General features: G+C 41.9%; 1 protein-coding gene across 2 annotated transcripts in view; it reads left to right on the forward strand.

Annotated features, from left to right (window-relative positions):
* PACRG (parkin coregulated) overlaps positions 1 to 22,213 on the forward strand; it is a 499,437-nt gene that overhangs the window by 79,201 nt on the left and 398,023 nt on the right. For both annotated transcript variants that reach the window (XM_038771400.1, XM_038771408.1), the window contains exon 2: positions 611 to 745. In XM_038771400.1, coding sequence (XP_038627328.1) covers positions 611 to 745 — 135 coding nt within the window. The remainder of the gene's footprint in view (positions 1 to 610; positions 746 to 22,213) is intronic.

Raw genomic sequence — 22,213 nt, forward strand, 5'->3', positions numbered from 1 at the left:
TAGCCCTGTATTTGCAGATTTGAACAAAAAAATGCACTTGTCCAACCAGAAGCGAAAATAGGCTTGTCTATGCAGAATGGCTCTAAGTGGCGTGTTCAGTGTTTGCCAGACACAGTGACAGGATAGGTATTGAAATTCAGATTGCAGATGTCTCAGCACCCTGTGAGTGGGTATCAGTTCAATAAAAGCTTCCCGTTGAAATTTGTACTCCTTTTTTCCTCTCCCCTTCAGAAAATTAATTTTGTAAAAAGCATGGCATGATTTAAAAGTACTGCTCGAAATAGACTTGCATTCAAATGGGCACCATAAATCACACCCTAAATTTTCATTTAAAATTTTCATTTAAAAAATTGTATTCTGTCCATAATGCACACAATTCATCTCCACTGGTTTAGAAATAGAAAAAAATAAAAACTGCTCATGTGAGCCACGTGAAATGGAAATTATATTTGGGTTCTTCTCCATTTCTTTTTTAATGAAACCACTTAAACAAAAATAACTTTTATTGTTTTTTGTTTTTGGATCAAGGTGCTCATGCACAATTCACATTCACAATGAGCAATTCACTTCTGTGATTTTTTTTTTTTTTAATTTCATTTTTATTTTTAAGGTGAAAGGCCCTCCAGCTGCAGGAGCATTTAGAGAAAGACCAACCAAGCCCACAGCATTTCGCAAGTTTTACGAGCGAGGAGACTTCCCGATTGCCCTGGAGCATGATTCGAAAGGAAACAAAATCGCCTGGAAGGTAAGTCTGGGCCCAGCTATCCTGGGCAGCTGGGTTTATTGAAGTGACATCTTCTCCATCCACCCAAGTTGGCTGATAAGTAAATAAACTGGAGTAATTTCTCCCCAAATGGAAGATGGTGGGAAAGCTCTTAGAGAAAGGCCCCCCTGAGTCAGATGTCCACCTTGGCCAACATTTAAATTATAGGCTGCCAAGACGAAGATGACAGAGATGCCGCTGTGCTTTAGAGAATTGTCTGCTGCCCAATTCATCTCTATTTTTATGAGGACCTGGCAGCCGAGCCTATTTCAGGCAGTCTATCAAATGATGGAAGTGGCCGGGCACAGCCATTCATCTCCCCCAAATTTCACCTTCCTGCAGGACACTTCCAAATGGAAGCTTTAATTACTTAAATGGATAGGTCAAGATAGCCCGCTCTGTGGAAATGCAGAGTGGAATCTAAACGAAGGCAGATTCTCATTCCATGGCCGTCCTCTCGGTCTGCAGCATATGTCAACCGGCGGAATCGCTGTCATACGCGGCCCTGTTAGAGGCTGACCTCCCCCGCTGAAACCATTACAGCACCGACATTTCTCTGACAAAAGGTTAATTGGCTTCAAAATAAATGTATTGCCTAATGACTCCATCCTAATGCGGCTCTGTTTCACTCTGAAAGCCTCAGCGCTGTTATTTGTAAGAACTTGCCAATCTCTTAACTGACTGGAGCAGGTTTTAAAAATTTAATTTAAAAAATGAATACTGCTCTTTAACCTGCTCTGGCTATTTTTTTGAGGGGGGGAGGGGACATCAGGTAGTTTACTCTGCTTTTTATGCTATTTGTTGACTGAAAAGAATTTCCCACAAAAAGGATAATGTTGTGCAAGTGTGAGGATCGTGGCAGGTGAAGGAAAAATGCAACACTGTAGAATCATTTGAACTGTTCATGTCAAATATCATCTGAGTTGAGCTGAAGTAGTTCCATTAATTCATTTTTCAGGCCAAGGACTCCAGCAGAATTGGGTAAATGAGAGTACTGTATTGAATTGTTTAGGACTGGTAGCTAAATTAAAGCTTCTAAACATAAAAGAAGAGGTTTCAAATGGAAAGGTCATTTGGGTACAGTAAATAAGGATATTGGATTAATCAAAATACTGTCTTTGCCTTTTATCTTGGTGCTAATGAAGAAATACATGTTTGGAACACCCAAACACTGCCTTTTCTCCATTATGTCCTCTTTAAATTTATGGAGATAATTATTAAGTGTTTCTCAATGTTCTCCTCGCTATTCATTTATTAAACTTATTATTTTTACAGAATTGCTTGTGCAAGTACAACTTGATGATAGTCTTGATAATAAAATTGTGTAATAGGTTTTTGGGGAAAACTTTATTATCTTGCCTTCCACTGTATAAGCATCAGAAGTTATTTCAGGAACCCTTTCCAAGTGAAAAGAGAAGGAGTGAAAATTATACCTAGCATTTTTCATACATATTTCACTTCTGATGGAAGTATAGGTTACCAATGATTTATTGTCTGTTTTTCATACCATTGATATGTAACTATTCTGTGTTTCAAGTGTTTGTTCACTGGTGCAGAAGAACTACCACGGTGGGGGACTATCTCAAATTTCTTTCCACATGAAAATGGGAATTCATGAGTCTTCAGATGAAATATGTAATGACTCATTTTCCTGTAAATTAATTTTTTTTTAAAAAATCTAAAGCTTCTACCCAGTTGAGCTCATGCCATGGGAAGTCCTTGCTAACCAGCCTTACCAACCCTCCTCCACCTCCAGTACTAACAACTGTTCTGGGTCATTATGTTCCTTATGTAGGCTCCAGTGCCCCCACTTCCTCCTTCTCTAACCCCTGACGACCTCCTCAACTACCTAGTTGGCAAAATAGTCACCGTCAGACGTGTCACCCTCATCTCCTTACCGTTCTTCCAACCCTACTCCACCTTGTTCTTCCCAGCTACCTCTCAAGATGACTCCAGCCTGCTCCTACAATCTAAGGGTCTTGGAGCCCATCTTTCCTCACTTCTTAAAATCCCTAGTCAGCATCCTGTTTTCTTCTCTTCCTGCCATCTTCTACTTCTCACTCTTTCCAAACCCTTGTCACTTCATACATGCTTATATCTCTCCTGTACTTAAAAAGCCTACTGTGGATCCTGTCACATCCCCTAGTTTTTGGACCAGAAACTTTTGTCGAGCTGTACTACCCCACTGCCTTCACTCCCTCTTCAGCAGTGGTCTTTGACTCACTACAATCCGGCATTTGCCCCCTTCGCTCTATCGAGGCTGCTGTCACCATCTGCATTGACCTCTGTTTCCCCACGTCTAATTGGCTCCACTCTGTCCTTCACCTTTTGGCAGTCTTAGAAAGCTGTTGGCCTGTCCATTTTCTAAGAAACATCACCTTGTCCCCTCCTACCTCACCTCACGACTTTCCTACTACAACCTAGTCCGCACATTTTGCTTCTCTACTTCCAACCTACTTACTTACCTTGATCTCCTCTATCTCGCCTCCAACCTCTCGCCCACATCCTGCCTCTAGCCTGGAATGCTCTCCCTCTTCAACGGCACATCTCCTCAGCCTTCCCTAAGCCCTCCTTTCCTTTTCTCCCACTCCCTTCTGCGTCATCCTGACTTGCTCCCTTTATTCATACCCCTTCCCAGCCCCACAGCACTTAGGTATGTCTCTGTAATTTATTTATTTATGTTAATGTCTGTCTTCCTCCTCTAGATTGTAAGTTCACTGAGGGCAGAGAATATGTCGGTTTAGTGTTATAGCATACTCTCCCAAGCGCTTAGTACAGTGCTCTGCACACTGTAAGCACTCGGTAAACGGGACTGCCTGACTTACTATCTTTCTGGACATTGTTTCGCTGGTACACTACTCACCTCTGTCTCTTACCTGGCTCTTCTTCCGCTCTCATTCCCTAATAGCTGGTTTTCCACAAGGCTCTGTTTTGAGTCCACTCCTCTTCTCGTCATACATTACTTCTGCTCTCTTGGCTTTACCTACAAAACTGCATGGGAAACTCCCAAGTCTAACTCGTCACACTATTTGGCTTGGCTTACAATCTCATATTGCTGCACCAAAGTCCCACCAACATGTTGAACTCACAGAGGCCGAAGCTGAAATTGTCCTCTTTTCTCCTAAATCAATCAATTGATAATATTAACTGAGCACTTAGTCTGTACAGGGCACTGTACTAAGCACTTGGAAGAGTACAGTACAACTGAATTAGCTGACACTTTCCCTTCCCATAACGAGCTTACATTCTAGAGGGAGAGACAGTCGTTTATCTAAATAAATGAACTAGGGATATATAAGTGCTGCGGGGCTGAGGGTGGTGTGAATACCAGTTGTCCAAAGCGTACAGTCCCGCCTCCACCACTCATCAGCTGTGTGACTTTGGGCAAGTCACTTCACTTCTCTGTGCCTCAGTTCCCTCATCTGTAAAATGGGGACTGAGACTGTGAGCCCCACGTGGGACAACCTGATTACCCTGTATCTACTCCAGTGCTTAGAACAGTGCTCGGCACATAGTAAGCACTTAACAAATACCAACGTTATTATTGTTATTGTTACAGATCTAAGTGCATAGAAGGCACAGAAGGGAGAGGGAGTCAGGGAAAAGAGGGCTTAATCAGGGGAGAGTACTTAGAGGAGCTTTGACCTTAATAAGGCTTTAGATATGGGGAGTCCACTCCTTTGGACTTTCACACAGTAGCTGCCATAGATGTGGATCAAATGTTCCATGACTTGGGCTGCAACTATGGCGGTTTCCAAGGCATAATTTGCTATGGTCAGCAAGTAACCATACCAACTGGCTCTCATTGAAAAGACTAGATTTAAGGCAAGCTGTATGTTTTTTTTTGTTTGTTTGTTTTCTTTTCTTTTTGTGGTATTTGTTAAATGCTTTCTATGTGCCAGTCGCTGTTGTAACCACTGGTGTAGGTAGATACAAGCTAATCAGGTTGGACACAGTCCCACATGGGGTTCACAGTCTTAATCCCCATTTTACAGATGAGATAACTGAGGCCTAGAGAAGTGAAGTGATTTGCCCAAGGTCACACAGCAGACAGGTGGAAGAGCTGGGATTAGAATCCAGCTCCTTTTACTTCCAGACCTGTGCTCTATCCACTAGGCCATGCTGCTTCTTTAAATAGCTTGGCCTGGTCAGCATGGGAGAGAGAACCCTGCCTATACCCCCTCCCAAGCTGACTCAAACCCAATCATCTGCACCAACATAGAGCAGTTGACAACTTTGTAACTATCTCTCAGCCACTGCAGGGAAACAGTGACATCTCTTCTATTTTTCCAGAAGGCATGAAAAATTTTTAGCCCATTTCTTCACACTCTGAAGGGCTTTCTTAAATCCATATGGGATGACTCTCTAGATAGCAGATAACCTTCTTTAAAAGTATGATCTTGCGAAGAAGCACCTCCTTTCGACTCATTATTGGTGGTGATGTATCTGTGGAGTTATATCCACATAGGTCACCTACAACCATAGTCTGACCTTTAACATAAATTAATAAGCAGATACCAGGCTGTGGGCAAATAAGAATTTTAATAAAAATGGAAACTGATTGCCAGCCAAAATAGTGAACTCTATCATTCATTCAATCGTGTTTACTGAGCGCTTACTGTGTGCAGAGCACTGTACTAAGCACTTGGAAAGTACAAGTTGGCAACATGTAGAGACGGTCCCTACCCAACAACGGGCTCACAGTCCAGATCACTGGTGTTCCTGCTATTAAGTGCCTTGTAACTATAACCTTAACCTTAGAAGCAAATAGGTTAAAAAAAGAACAACTCGAAAATTTTCGCTATATGCAAGTCTGAGGTAAAATATAGATGGAAATCAATTATTTGGCCTTTTACCGTACCTAGCAGTCAGCTCTCAATCTAGCAGAGACCAGAGAAAGTTGAATAATTTAAATTCACAGTTAATTCCTGAACCTTATTTTCATCAGCAGGTTCAACTTCCTTCCTTCTCCAAGCAGCTGAGCGTCAAACAACCAGCAGACGGAGGGGATTTTACAACCCTTTCCATGATTCCTTTCTCCTCAGTCAATCACTCAATCATATTTATTGAGCACTTACTGTGTGCAGAGCACTGTATTAGGCATTTGCAAGAGTACGATGCAACAGAGTTGGTGTACGTATTCCCTGCCCACAGTGAGCTCACGGTCTAGAGCTTCTCCTTCTCTTCTTCTTTTCAAAGTATTAAGATCAGTGAGGTATCTAAAATATATACAAATTTAATAACTCTCCCTTAAGGAAAGTTGGCTGAATATTATTCAATTTTTCTCATGTTTTTCTTATGCTTCTTACCTTGTCTTGTTTAGCTGCTAAACCTTCTCACTGTGCCTTGTTCTTGCTTGTCCCGCTGTCAACCCTGGCCCATGTCCTACTTCTGGCCTGGAACGCCCTCCCTCCTCAAATCTGCCAAACAATCCCTCTTTCCCCATTCAAAGCCCTACTGAAGGCTCACCCCCTCCAAGAGGCCTTTCCAGACTAAGCCCCTCTCTTCCTCTGCTCCCCCTCCCCATCGCTCCAACCTGCTCCCTTTGCTCTACCCCAACTTCCCACCCCACAGTACTTGTGTATATAGCCATATATACACAGTAGTGTTGGGGCTGTGGGGAGGAAGCTGTTAGCTATTGCCCCAAAGCTTTGGGGCTGTCTATTCCATTTAACCTCATAAAAAGCCTAGGGGGAAATAGGAATCATGACATGTATAGCACTTTCCCCTCCCTGTCCTCAGTGGGAGAATAATAATAATAGTAATGATGATGGTATTTGTTAAGCACTTAATTATGTGCATATGTACATATTTACATATTCTATTTATTTTATTTTGTTAATATGTTTTGTTTTTTGTCTGTCTCCCCCTTCTAGACTATGAGCCCGCTGTTGGGTAGGGGCCGTCTCTATATGCTGCCAACTTGTACTTCCCAAGCGCTTAGTACAGTGCTCTGCACACAGTAAGCACTCAATAAATATGATTGAATGAATGAATGAATGAATGTGCCAGGCACCGTACTAAGCACTGGGGTGGATACAAGCAGATTGGGTTGAACACAGTCCCTGTTCCATATGGGGTTCACAGACTCAATCCCCATTTTACGGATGAGGGAACTGAGGCCCAGAGTAGTGAAGTGACTTGTCTGCGGTCACCCAGCAGACAAGTGGCGGAGCTGGGATCAGAACCCCTCACCTTCTGACTTCCATACCCGTGCTCTATCCACTATGCCACGCTATTTGAACATTCATCTGATACTCTAAATAAATCCCAATAGGATTTTTTTTCTTTAAATCAGTCTTGTAGACTTAACGATAATTATGTTACTTATTAAGCACTTAACTCTACACCACAGAGGGCTCACAGCCTTATAGACAGAGAGCAGGTATCCCTATTTCTCAGAAGAGAAAACAGGCACAGAGAGGTCAGCTGACTTGCCTTTGGTCACACACTATCGTCTTGGGTCTGTCCTGGTGTTTAGGGCATAAGGGATGTGGAATAATAATAATGGCTTTTGTTAAGCTCTTACTATGTTCTAAATGCTGAAAGTGAGCAAGTGCTACAAGCAAGACAACAGGCAGCATATTGGGATAATTATTATGATGACTTAGTTTGGGGCCAATTCTTCTCCACTCTCGGTGCTACTTCTCAAAGTAATTGTTGATGATAATATAGTATTTGTTAAGTACTTATTACGTGCTAGGCACTGTTCTAAGTGCTGGGGTAGATACAAGATAATCGGTTGCCACAGTTCCTGTCCCTCTTAAGGCTCACAGTCCTGATTCCCATTTTACCGATGATGGAACTGAGGTACAGAGAAGTGGAAAGACTTGCCCAAGATCACACAACAGACCAGTGGTGGAGCCAGGACTTAGAACTGAGGTCCTACTGACTCCCACTCCTGTGTTCTATCCACTAGCAGCACATCGTGAAGTGCATAAACTGCTTTCACCCACAAAATCCATTCAGGGTTAAAGTGACCACAGGGTGTTGACAGTGTCGGCCGGCGGTTGCCTCAGGTGGCCATCTCGGCAGCTTCTGTGGGCTTCGCCGTCTTTACTAGGAGATATTTTCAGGATTCTGGCAATGTATGTCCACCCCGTGAGATACTCTAGATGTTTCTCCAGTCAGAAGCCTTCAGTGCTCCAGGTTTAGCCCCGGTAGGCATTCCTCTACTTTGGCTGTTTGATCTACCCTCCCCTCAGTGACGTATAGGGTGGACTTTGAGGTGGTGTATAAATTTGGCAATGTTGGGACTGGAAGAAGAGAACAGAGGGAGACAGCAACATGGACTCCATCAGGAAGTTGTATGCATCCGTGCCTGCTGGACATAGAGGAAGGAGGCTCTACTTTGTAGGTAAGTTTCTCCATCAGGGGAATAGGATGAAAAACTGTTTGGCTCTGACTCTCTCCCAGGAAATCCCTCATTCCTCCACCACTTTCCCTAGCTCAATGTGACCAGTTGTAAATATATTTGTTTGTCTCCCAAATTTGAGTGTAAACTCCTTGTAGTCAGGGAACGTGTCACCTCATAGAGAAGCAGCGTGGCTCAGTGGAAGGAGCATGGGCTTGGGAGTCAGAGGTCCTGGGTTCAAATCCCAGCTCTGCCAATTGTCGGCTGTGTGACTTGGGGCAAGTCACTTCACTTCTCTGGGGCTCAGTTACCTCATCTGTAAAATGGGGATTAAGACTGTGATCTCCCCTTGGGACAACCTGATCAGCTTTTATCCTCCCCAGCACTTAGAACAGTGCTTTGCATATAGCAAGTGCTTAATAAATGCCATCATTATTATTACTATTATTCATAAGCACCTTGTTCTGTTTACCTCACCAAGCGGGTGTTCAATAAATGCTAGTAATAGTATTTTTTAAGCACTTGGTGCAGAGTTCTGGAAGAGAATATACAGGTGGGAATTTGACACAGCCCCTGTCCCTTGGGGGCTTCACAATATAAGAGTTTAAAGAGGGAAAAGGGATTGGAGATAGACACATCTGGAGTGATGAAACATTAAAACAACACAGAGACACAAAACAGGCTCAAAGTTTTAGTGAGGATGGAGAGTCTGAGTGCCTGCGGGTAGCTTCTATCACTGGCCTTTTGTGTCTTACTACAACTGCCATAGTATGCATCCTGTCTCTCCCAACTGAGACAATTTATATTCTTCCTCCTATTCTCACTCCATGTAAGTACATGGAGTGAGAATAGGAGGAAGAATATAAGTTAAAATTGGTAACATTCATTCATTCTTTCAATCGTATTTATTGAGCACTTACTGTGTGCAGAGCACTGTACTAAGCATTTGGGAAGTACAAGTTGGCAACATACAGAGACGGTCCCTACCCAACAATGGGCTCACGGTCTAGACGGGGGAGACAGACAACAAAACAAAACTTATTAACAAAATAAAATAAATAGAATAGTAAATATGTACAAGAAAAATAGAATAATAAATCTGTACAAACATATATGCAGGTGCTGTGGGCAGGGGAAGGAGGTTGGGTGGGGGGGAGGGGGAGAGGACGGAGGGGGCTCAGTCTGGGAAGGCCTCCTGGAGGAGGTGAGCTCTCAGTAGGGCTTTGAAGGGAGGAAGAGAGCTAGCTCAGTGGATGTGCAGAAGGAGGGCATTCCGGGCCAGGGGGAGGACGTGGGCCGGGGGTCGACAGTGAGACAGGCAAGAAAAAGGCACGGTGAGGAGGTTAGCGGCAGAGGAGCAGAGGGTGTGGGCTGGGACGTAGAAGGCCAGAGCGTTTCTGCACAAAGACGATCTGGGCAGCAGAGTGAAGTATAGACTGAAGTGGGGAGAGACAGGAGGATGGGAGATCGGAGAGGAGGCTGATGCAGTAATCCAGTCAGGATAGGATGAGAGACTGAACCAGCAGGGTAACATTTAGGGTATGGTAGGATGGATAAGCAGATAAACATGGAGCATCCCTAGATCAGTGTTCATCACCTTTCTAAGTATTAATTTGTACTTAGGGGCTGAGAATACTAATTTGTACTTAGGGGCTGAGAATACTAAGTGCTAAGGATGGCTATTGTGTAGATGCTGTTGTGTTATAATAATAATTATGGTATTAAAGTGCTTTCTATGTGCCAAGGCACTGTACTAAGCACTGAAATGGATTTGAGCAAATCAGATTGGACACAGTCCCTTGTCTCATGTGGGGCTCACAGTCTCAAACCCCATTTTACAGATGTGGTAAATGCAGCACAGAGAAGTCAAGTGATTTGCCCAAGGTCACACAACAGACAGGTGGCAGAGCCAGGATTGGAAACGATGACCACCTTATTCCCAGACCCATGCTCTTGCCACTGTGTCTAATTTAAACAGAATATCAGAGGTTTTTCACAATAAGGAAAAATGTGTTCTGTGAAAATTAATATTCTCTTTATACATAGTGTTGGAGAACTGGAAGTGATTTTTGAAATATGTTTAAGTATCCTCTAGATAGGGAATAACTCAACAAGGTTGTTTACTTCCTTTAAGAGCTTTACAAATGGAAACTACAACTTCATTTGATAGCCTATTCTACTGTTTTATCACCCTTATAATTAAGAAATTTTTCACTATAGTCTATCAAAAGCTTAGAACAGTGCTTTGCACATAGTAAGCGCTTAATAAATGCCATAAAAAAAGTTCACCTGTTTAATTTAAACTCTCAGTTCTCTGGCTAAATGCCCTGTGGCCATGGGGAATAACTGATCCACATCATTCCCTTAAAAACCTTTCTTAGATAGTTACTGTCACCCCTTAGCTTCTCCTCTCTACATTTAATGATCTAATTAATTTAACCACTCCTTATAGGACCTGTTTTCCATCCCTAGAAGATTTCTGTTTATTTTTACTACCTTAAGTGGGTAAAATAAAAGGGTGAGGAAAGGGAAGCGACATGGGAAGAAGCATGAGCCTGGGAATTAGAGGACCTGAGTTCTAATTCTGGCACTTGTCTGCTGTTGATATTGGGCAAATTACCTAAGTGCCTAAGCTGGGAATAAGAAGGTCATGGGTTCTAATCCTTGCTCTGCCACCTGACTGCTGTGTGACCTTGGGCAAATCACTTAACTTCTCTGTGTCACATTTACCAAATCTGTAAAATGGGGATTGAGACTGTGAGCCCCACATGAGACAAGGAACTGTGTCCAACCTGATTTGCTCAAATCTACCCCAGTGCTTAGTGGCTCAGTGGAAAGAGCATGGGCTTGGATGTCAGAGGTCATGGGTTCAAATCCCAGCTCTGCCATCTGTCTGCTCTGTGACCTTGGGCAAGCCACCTAACTTCTCTGTGCTTCAGTTACCTCATCTGAAAAATGGAGATTAAGACTGTGAGCCCCCTGTGGGACAACCTGATCACCTGGTAACCTCCCCAGCACTTAGAACAGTGCTTTGCACATAGTAAGTGCTTAATAAATGCCATTATTATTATTATTATTATTATTATTAATACAGTGCCTTGGCACATAGAAAGTGCTGAACAGTTACCTCTTCTGTAAAATGAGGATTAAGACTGAGAGCCTTACATGAGACAGGGACTATGTCCAACCGGATTATTTTGAATCTACCCCAGTGTGATGAATAAAAGGTAGAAGCAGGGTAGTTACAATGTTGTAGATTTACAGGCCCTGTAAAATACAGGCCCTGGCACAGAGTAAGCGCTTCACAAAAAGCAATAAAACTACTTTTATCCATTTGATTAGCCAAAGGTTCAATCACCAGTATGTACTGAGTGACTTGTGTGTGGAGAGTTCAGTATTGAGCCATAGGGACAGCACAAAGTTAGCAGATACCATTCCTGCCCTCGAGGAGCTTATGATGGAGCAGGGATAACTCTTTTTCAGGCAATGTGGTCCCCTGACGGGTTTGGAACCAATTCAGAGCTTAAGCTGGCGTGGCCCAGTTTGGGAGCACCAGTTTGATGACCTCCAAAATGTGAGGCTACCTGTTTTTAAAACGCTTCTAAGAGGAGGAGCATCCGGTGAGAATCAGAACCTCCACTGAGAACGTATTCAAAGAGAAGGCAGAGCCAGATGGCAGTGGCAGCCATAACCTGAAAGCACAGGCTTTAAATCAGGAACTCATGGTGTGAGAAGCAGCATGGCCTAATGGACAGAGCACGGGCCTGGGAGTTATGAGGTCATGGGTTCTAATTCCAGCTCCGCCACCTATCTGCTGTGTGACCTTGGGCAAGTCACTTCACTTCTCTGGGCCTCAATTCCCTCATCTGTAAAATGGGGATTAAGACTGGGAGCCCCATGTGGGACATGGGCTGTGTCCAACCTGATTATCTTGTATCTACCCCAGTGCTTAGAACAGTGCTTGGCACACAGTAAGTGCAGTAAGTGCTCAATAAATACAATTGAATGAATGAACAAGTCCCATTATTATTGTTCTTATTACTTCTCCATGCCTGTTTCCTCAACTGTAAAATAATAATAATAATGGCATTTATTAAGCACTTACTATGTGCAAAGCACTGTTCTAAATGCTGAGAAGGTTGCAAGGTGATCAGATTGTCCCACGGGGGGCTCACAGTCTTCATCCCCATTTTACAGATGAGGGAACTGAGGCCCAGAGAAGTGAAGTGACTTGCCCAAAGTCACACAGCTGACAGCGGAGCCAGGACTTGAACCCATGACCTCTGACTCCAAAGCCTGTGCTATTTCCACTGAGCCATGCTGCTTTGGGGATTAAGACTGTGAGCCTTATGTGGGACAGGGACTGTGTGTAACCTGGTTATGTTGTAGTGAGCCCAATGCTTAGTATAGTGCTGAAATACCACTATTATTATTATTATTAATATTATTATCTCCTGCTCTGGCCAGATCTGAACCTCAGGAAGGATTAGAGCACAGTGTGGGGTCGGGATGGGTGGGTGGAACAGAAAAGAACAAGGAAAGGAGAGAGGAAAGGAGATGAAATAGAAGATCATTAGGGAAAGGAGAAAGAGACAGGGTCAAGAGAAGAGGAAGGAAAAGAAACGCAGAGGAGGAGGGAAGAAAGAAAGGAAGGGAAAGGGTAATTTGTCCCTTATCCCTCTTGAGAATAAATATCTTAATCATAAAAATATCTTCTCTTCTTAAACTGGGTAGGCTGTGAGCCCGCTGTTGGGTAGGGACCGTCTCTATATGTTGCCGACTTGTACTTCCCAAGCGCTTAGTACAGTGCTCTGCACACAGTAAGTGCTCAATAAATACGGTTGAATGAATGAACAAATATGTGTCTGAAATTGGTTCTGCATCTTTCCAATGGTTTAATTTACCTCAGGAAGAATGCTAAAGAGTATATTTTTTTAGAGGTATTTGTTAAACACTTACCATGTGCCAGGCATTATAATAAAAATAGTTACGGCATTTGTTAAGCACGTACTGTGTGCCACACATTCTACTAAGTGCTGGTGTGGATACAGGCAAATTGGGCCACTGTCCCACATGGGGCTCCCAGTCTTAATTCCCAATTTACAGATGAGGTAACAGGCCCAGAGAAGGGAAGTGACTTGCCCAAAATCACACAGCAGGCAAGTGGTGGAGCCAGGATTAGAACCCAGGTCCATTGGACTTTCAGGCCCTAGCTCTGTCCACTAGCCCATGCTTCTTCTCAGCAGAGAAGCAGATCTGAACTCATTAAGCTCATTTCAAAGAACCAAAAACGGGAGTAGGCCTTTGAAAATAATTTATGAGGTGGTATTTTGGGAACCAAATGGAACATTTCCTAAAATGAATCCAGGTTGGAAATGGAGAAGGTAGCCTTAAAGCCATAAGGAACTTCAAGTTCATTATGCGTAGGAAACACGTCTGCTAATTCTCTTGTATTGTACACTCCCAATCACGTAGAACAGTGCTCTGCACAGAGTAAATGGTCAATTAATGCCATTATTGACTGATTTGATCTATTGACCTTCAGCATCTAGGGATCAGCCAAATTGTTCCATGATTCTTTGGGGGCAGTAAGAGACACAGTTGTGGTGGGGCTTGATAGGTTTAGTTTTTAATTTCATTGGTTCCACTTTGTTTTTGATGAAAGAAGCCCCCAGGTCACAGGTAGATACCTCCCATGTAGACTCGGGTGAGTAGCAGTTTACTAGCATCTCAGATTAAAAGTAATTCGGATGTTCTTTCCAAACACACTAAAAATAGGTATTGGTACAGAAAATGAAAGTGTAAAATGTCCTGAACATAAATTAAATGCTTGACAGTCATTAAAACTTCCACAGACAATAGCTTGTATGAAAACCTGCAGTTCTGTAGTGAATTAAATAATAGACTCTAATATTAAGGCACTAATTTCTTTTTAGGATTTGGTGCCGTCATTTTTTTTAAGTTTTCATTTCTTGGCAGTGCTGCTGTTCATGGATGGAAGAAAAGTGCCATCAAATTTTTCACTGACATAGCTGATAATTTTATAGTAAGAAAAACAATTATTGAAGATAATTATTTACTGTTATAATATAGATGGCACTAATATTTTACTATTAAAAAAATCAAGCTCTAGTCCATTATCTGTAATGACTACAATATGAAATAAATTACCATAGTGAAAATGAGATCATTTTCTGCAGCTTCACCCTCTATGGCTCACAGAATTCTTCCCTTTTGTGATTTCCATTTACAATCCACCCTGACTCCCCCTTTCATTTCTTCAAGTCCAGTATAGAAAGGAATATTCTGCCTGTATTCGCCATCATATAAAACACCATATTGATTCACAACTCTAATAGGCAGATTGGTTCACAGCTGAGTAATTTGTTTCCCTTTAAAATAAAGGTTGTTGTCACCAGATTTTGCTTTCTGTTGGTATCGGCCAGAGCAGGAGCTCAACTCTTAGCCAACAGTAGATGCAAGTGACAGGTCTTGCTAAGAAAGGGATAGTTTATCTGAATTCTGTGTTATGAAGGTGCCATATTTCAGTTATTGATTCCTATGTGATTAACGGCCAAAGCTTATCGTTGGATCCCTTAAAACAGTCATCCCACTCGCAGCTAATTTACTACCTTGTTTTCTGAGGGGGGGGGGGGGATGTATACACAATTAAAGTCATTGCTTTATTTGTTGTAAATTGCTATCTCAAAATGGTTCAAAATGGAAATGCAGCCATGTATCAGAAATATCTTTAATTTAAATTTGCTAAATGACCTCTGAAAACTCGATGAAAAATTTTCTGCTGAATGGACTCGTGCTCCCTACTGCCTCTATAATTTATGTGAGAAATTAGTGCAAATGGTTCACTTTTATGGAGCAGTGCTGCTTGTAGCAAGCCTGCAGAAACAATTTTCCCCCAAGCCTCCATCTGTTCTTCAAACCGGGGCATATGCCATCTCATCGAGCTTGAAAGTCAACTGATTTATAACTCCTGAAAAGTGCATAGATTGAAAAGAAAGGTCGGCTGCTGCCTCTCTGACAATGATTTGTTAGGCACTTGGATAAAGACAATTCACATTTCTGTGGACCCAAGGGAAAACAAGTGATGTTGTAAGCTTCAAAGCATGGTAGATTGACAGGTTGAAGATAAACAAATCGGTCCTCCCTTTTACCTTAAACAACTACGGTGGACAGAAAAGGGGAGAGGGCTTGGTAGGGTAGAGCGATAGCTGAAATATCAACATTTCTTATTGAGCGCTTTCTGGGTGCTGAGTACTGTGTTAAGCATTTGGGAGAGTACAATACAACAGAGTTGGTAGACGTGTTCCCTGCCTGCAATGACCTTACAGTCTAGAGAAGGAGACAGGAATATCAATAAATATTTTATCATATGTAACGTATGTACCTATATCTATATATCTATTGATATAGTGTTGTGGGGCTGAGGGTGGGGTGAATGTCAAATATCCAAAAGTCTTGTTTCAGGAAATTAATCAATCAATGGTATTCAGTGAGTGTTTACAATGCACAGAACACTGCATTGTGCACTTGGGAGAGTACAATACTACAGGACTGGCAAACATGTTCCCTCCCCCAAACAAGCTTACAGTCTAGAGACAGAGGCGACATTAAGGTAAAAAATAATTTATGATATGTAGTTTATAAATTCCCCTCTCAGGGTTGCACCTGGAGCATTTCCAGTATTTTATCAGTCTCGGCTTTGGGAGAGAGAGAGAGTCAAGCAGAGGCCTATCCATTCCATTCCTAGCTTGGGCAGTGGCTAGCCAGTGGAAGGCAAACTGCTACAAGTCAAAAGAGGGCTTGGTAGGTAGAGCGACAAAGCTGAAATATCTAATTAACATTTCTTATTGAGCGCTTTCTGGGTGCCGAGTACTGTATTAAGCGTTTGGGAGAGTACAATGCAACAGAGTTGGCAGACATGTTCCCTGCCTGCAGTGAGCTTACAGTCTAGAGGAGGAGACAGGAATATCAATAAATACTTTATCATATGTAACATATATGTACCTATATCTATATGTCTATCGATACAGTGTTGTGGGGCTACAAGTCAAAACTCACCCGTGCTGGGCAGCAGCAGCATGGGAGATAACGAGAGCGGAGACTCAAGTTGACTGCACGGAAGAAAGCAGTGGCCAACTTCTCTATTTTTACCAAGAAAACTCTAGGTTTTCTAGGTTCACTACCAGAATGATTGCAGCTGGAGGTGGGGTGTTCAGGGTGAGCTGTGTCCGTGGAGTCACCATAGGTTGGAAATGACAGCATAAGACAAGTTTATAAATATGTACCTAAATGGTGTGGGGCTGAGGGTGGGGCAAATATCCAATACCCAAAGGTCTTGTTTCAGGAAAGAAATAGGATTTTCATCCCCTCAGTTATAAAGGTTGCAATGTAGAAGTGTTAGAGCTCATTACAATTTCATCTTCAAGGGGTAAACAGAAACACTGGTCTTAAAAATGCTCATTGGTTATCTCAAAGGCCCTCCTGGTGCCACCAACAGTTATTTGATGAATTTTCTGTGCCTGCCTGAAGGTGAATCCACAGCCTGGTCCCAATTAGTAATGTAATGAATGGTTCATTTTCAGATCCATCGCTTATCATTCCCCTTTTCCTTTACTAAGGGACCACAAGGAACTAAAGCCCCTTAGCAGGTGACAAATGAAATAAAATTGACATTATGAGCATGAGAAAATCAATGATTTTTGATGTTTTCATTTATAGTGGTAACACAGTTTCTCTTCTGAGTCGAGATCTGGAGATGGCCCGTGAATTCTCAAATCCCCTTTCTTTGTAAAGCGCTTCTTGTATCCAATGTCAGACAGGAGAGAAGCCAAACTCATGAAGTGCTTTATCTAAACAAGGTAAAGTGATTTGGGCCCGTAGTCCAAAAACAAGTGCAAAATGCAGAAAGTTTAGTTTGTTTGTTTTTTAATGCAGATGGCATTGAATCAGAATGATCGTGAAAAAAGATATTAACATGAACAGGCCAGTTGAGATTCATAAATTGTCATGATATTCATGCGTAGGATGTGTGGGGTTCAATATATATATATATATATATATATATATATATATATATATATATATAGTCTAAATTAAATAAGCTCAACTCTCCCTTTGAAATTGGGGGGCCTTTACTTACCTGCTAAGAACTGCATGCAGGTTTCATTCATGGGGAGGCAGCTTGGTGTAGTGGATAGAGCATGGTTCTGAGTCAGAAAGTCCTGAGTTCTAATGCCGGCTCTACCATTTGTCTACTGTGTGACCTTGGGCAATCACTTCCCTTCTCTGTGCCTCAGTTGCCTCTTCTGTAAAATGGGGAGTCCGTGAGCTTCATGTGGGACAGCGACTGTGTCCAACCCAATTTGCTTATATCCACTCCAGTGCTTAGTGCAGTGCCTGGCACATAGTAAGTGTGTAACAAATACCACCATTATTATTATTACTCATTCAATCAATCATATTTATTGAGCGCCTACTGTGTGCAGAGCACTGAACTAAGTGCTTGGGAGAGTACAATAGAACAATAAACAGACACATTCCTTCCCCACAACGAGCATACAGTCCAGAGGACCAGTTTACTGTCTAGAGGGTTTTTCCTGGCTGTCACATGGAGGGGAATTTAAGAGCAAAGTGACTGGGATAATGCCTGCCATGCCCAGCTAGTAATAATAATATAGTATTTAAGTTATTGCTATGTATCAGGCACTGTACTAAGCTGTGGGGTAAATGCAAGCTAATCGGGTTGGACACAGTCCGTGTCCCACATGGTGCTGACAGTCGTAATCCCCATTTTGCAGATGAGGTCACTGAGGCACAGAGGAGTTTAATGACGAGCCCAAGGTCTCACAGCAGACAAATGGCAGAGTCAGGACTTGAACCCAAGACTTTCTGACTTCCAGTACCATGCTCTCTCCAGTCGGCCTTGCTGCTTCCCTAGCAAACCGTGCATGCAGTTGATTCCAGAGCTACTGGACAGAGAGAGGACCGTGGTGCTAATCATGGCTCAGATCCAGTCCACAGCCTGAGGGATTTAGTTGGTGGATGTGAGCTCTTTGTGCACCAACTCCACTATATTGTTTTCTCCCAAGCACCTTGTACAGTGCTTGGCACCCAGTAAGAGCTCAATAAATACCAGTTACATTTGGTCCACTGCATCGCTCCCCCATTCTCTGAAGACTCCCACAAGACTGTTTTCTGTAGCACTTTTAAGAGGTGCCGCAAAGCTTCTTTGTTAGCAGCCGAGTAGGTGACTGGCCCTGGTGGTAGAACATTTTTCCTAGAGGCAAAGAGTAAAACATAATTAGGTGCTGGAGAAAGAGGTTTTCTAACTTCTGAACACAAGACAAAAGTGTGTATTGGAAAGCAGCGTGGCCTAAAGGAAAGAGCACAGGCCTGGGAGCACAGACTGTGAGCCCACTGTTGGGTAGGGACCGTCTCTATGTGTTGCGAACTTATACTTCCCAAGTGCTTAGTACAGTGCTCTGCACACAGTAAGCGCTCAATAAATACGATTGATTGGGAGTCAGAAGACCTGAGTTCTAATTCTGGCTCTGCCAGCGGTTTTAGGCAAGTCACTTAAATTCTCTCTGCCTCAGTAAAACGGGGATTAAATCCTACTCCCTTCTACTTTAATTTTGAGCCCCATGTGGGACAGGTACTATGTCAACCTGATGATCTTATTTCTACTCCAGTGCTTAGTATACTGCTTGGGACGTATTAAGAGCTTAACAAGTATACTATAATGATAACAATGATAAAAAATGTTTCTTGAGGGAGAAACTTGAATTTGCATAGTACTTTGAATTTTCAAAAGTGCTTTTGCTGTTCTGATTTCAGTTTGTCCTGAGTTGCTATTATTCCCATTTTGCAGATGAGGAAACTGAAGCACAGAGAGATTAACTGGCAACAGGCAAACCTGGATCTAATAACATAGTGTTCTGATGCCATGATTAGCTCACTTTCCTTTTAACCCCACTGATTTCTTCAACCGTTATTTCCCTAATACTATGTGGTGGTGTTTTTTTTTTAAAAAAAGATATCACCTACTTTTAAGTAGCAAAGACTAATAGAAGCCGAGTCTTTTGCCAGGGTTAATGCTTAATCATGTGCTGAGAGACTAGAGAAGTGCTTAGGATATCAAAGTTTTCAGCAGTACATCAAATTTGCATTCTAGGGAACACAAGCATTTTTATACAGCAAATTCACTCAGAATTCCCTGCCATCAATTCAAATTTCCATGAAAAGTTCACAAAATAAGAATCTAAGGGAGAGGGAAAATCTACTTAATTTTCTTTATCCTTTAGGATGTGTTTACGTGTATTCCCAGGGTAAGTTATAAAACCAGAAACTTCTGTGTTCTAATTCTGGCTCAGAAATTAACTTCCCCTTTGGCTTTGAGAAATCCTACTAACCTATTTTATTTAGTTATGATAATGTGGACAAATGTACATATCTCACAAAGGAATTGCAAGGATTCATTAACATTACTAATTTACTTGGGAAAAATGGGATACAGTTAGGACAGAATAGCATTAATCGTAGTGATAAAATTAAGGAAAGGGAATATTTACCAGGCCAAGATGTATTCAAACAGTTCCTTTATGTCAAACCCCTATGGAGCACAAGTAAAGAAAGAAAACAGAGTAGGCAAACCTGTATTACAAGCTTTTACCAAAAAGAGTATGGTTAATAAAAGTTTCAACTACGTGGAACCTGTCTACTTATGGTGTAAATCATATATTACTGAAATAGTTTATTGAAATGATACTGTTTTAAAGAGTATGGTTTTAATACCTCTTCCCTACTAATTTGTCCTGTGAGTAATATAATTGAATAATCTTGTTATTTCACCATAGACATATTCTCACACTATTTCTATTGTTCTTGAATGGGATAAACAACAGAAACATATGCAGACATTTCTGCTGTGGCCTGTTGCATTCTCAAAGGAGTTTCTTTTATGGAAAAACACTCTAGAGGAATCGTTGATTTTAATGGTATTGAACCAGCAGGAGGTATAAGGTTCAAAGCTACCCCCACAGTTGACATTTCCCAATGTAAATTCCTATATTTTTGTTATGTCTACCCTTACTTACTAGAATGCTTTAAATCCTTGCCACGCATTGTGGTTTTACTATGCTACAGAAGGGCTTTGAAGATGGGAGAACAGTGACTTGCCAGATACGAAGTCCAGCAGGATAGGGGCAGAAGCAGCATGGTTTAGTGGATAAAGCATGGGCCTGAGAGCCCCCATTCTGCCGCTTGTCTGCTGTATGACCTTGGGCAAGTCACTTAACTTGGCCTCAGTTACATCATCTGTGAAATGGGGATTGAAATTGTAAGCCCCACATGGGACAAAGTTAACTTGTGTGAACTTGGGCAAGTTATTTAACTTCTCCATGTCTCAGCTGCCTTGTTTGTAAAGTGAAGATTGAATATCTGTTTTTCCTCCTACCTGGAATAATAATAATAATGGCATTTGTTAAGCGCTTACTATGTTCCAAGCACTGTTCTAAGTCCTGGAGGAAATACAAGGTAATCAGGCTGTCCTCCGTGGGGCCCACAGTCTTAATTCCTATTTTATAGATGAGGGAACTGAAGCACAGAGAAGTTGTGACTTGCCCAAAGTCACACAGCTGATAAATGGCGGAGCTGGGATTACAACCCATTACCTCTGACTCCCAAGCCCGGTCTCTTTCTAAAGAGAAGCAGCGTGGCTCAGTGGAAAGAGCACAGGCTTTGGAGTCAGAGGTCATGGGTTCAAATCCTGGCCCCGCCACTTGTCAGCTGTGTGACTTTGGGAGGCTCACTTAACTTTTCTGGGCCTTAGTTCCCTCATCTGTAAAATGGGTATTAAGACTGTGAGCCCCCCATGGGACAACCTGATCACCTTGTAACCTCCCCAGCACTTAGAACAGTGCCTTGCACATAGTAAGCACTTAATAAATGCCAATATTATTATTAATAAACCACGCTGCTCCATGGGGGACTGGAACATGAATCTATCGCAGCTCTTGGAACAGTGCTTGACACATAATAAGTGCTTAACAATTACCAAAAAAAAAAAATGAAAAAGGGCCTGAATGAGTTTCTGCTTTGGAAATGCTTATACCTTATATATTAATGAACTTTCATTCAATCATATTTATTGAGTGCTTACTATGTGCAAAGCACTGTGGTAAGCTCTAGGGAAATACACTATAACAATAAACAGTCACATTTATGTTCCTGTCCCTGCCCCTTGGCCCTCTGTATCCTCAAAAATGGTAAATATTGAGTTATTGGGGGAACTCAGACCCTGGTCTAATCTGACAAGTTTTATTTTTATGTTATTGTTTAATATCATCAATTCAGTGCAGCCCAGTCCAGCCCCTAGCCTGATTTGGGTCCATAACAAGATCCAGTAGGAAAGATAATATGACTATGTCACCCATAATCATATTGAGACTTTATTCTTGTATGGCAACATTGCTGTAATTTGGGGATGAATTTTTTAGATGATTTTCATCATCATCAATCGTATTTATTGAGCGCTTACTGTGTGCAGAGCACTGTACTAAGCGCTTGGGAAGTACAAATTGGCAACATATAGAGACAGTCCCTACCCAACAGTGGGCTCACAGTCTAAAAGGGGGAGACAGAGAACAAAACCAAACATACTAACAAAATAAAATAAATAGAATAGATATGTACAAGTAAAATAAATAAATAAATAAACAGAGTAATAAATATGTACAAACATATATACATATATACAGATTTTGAGTGAGTACCTGTTTAGACATAGTCCCATTCAAAAGGAATTAAAAATGAAGTTTCCTCATTTACCTTCCTTTCTCTTCTGGATTCACCTTTGTTATTCAGTGTTTGGGATACCCAGTTGTGTTTTCCAAATCACACTTAAGCTGAGTCAGTCAATCATATATTGAGTGCTTACTGTGTGCAGAGCACTGTATTAAGTACTTGGGAGAGTAATAATACTTTCCCTGCCTTCAACGAGTTTACAGTCCAGCATCAATAGGAAAGATGCTCAGTTAGCCCATGGGTTCTCAACCTCCCAACCCCTTCCACAGTGG

This window comes from Tachyglossus aculeatus, chromosome 2, assembly GCF_015852505.1.
Source record: "Tachyglossus aculeatus isolate mTacAcu1 chromosome 2, mTacAcu1.pri, whole genome shotgun sequence".
Lineage (NCBI taxonomy): Eukaryota > Metazoa > Chordata > Mammalia > Monotremata > Tachyglossidae > Tachyglossus > Tachyglossus aculeatus.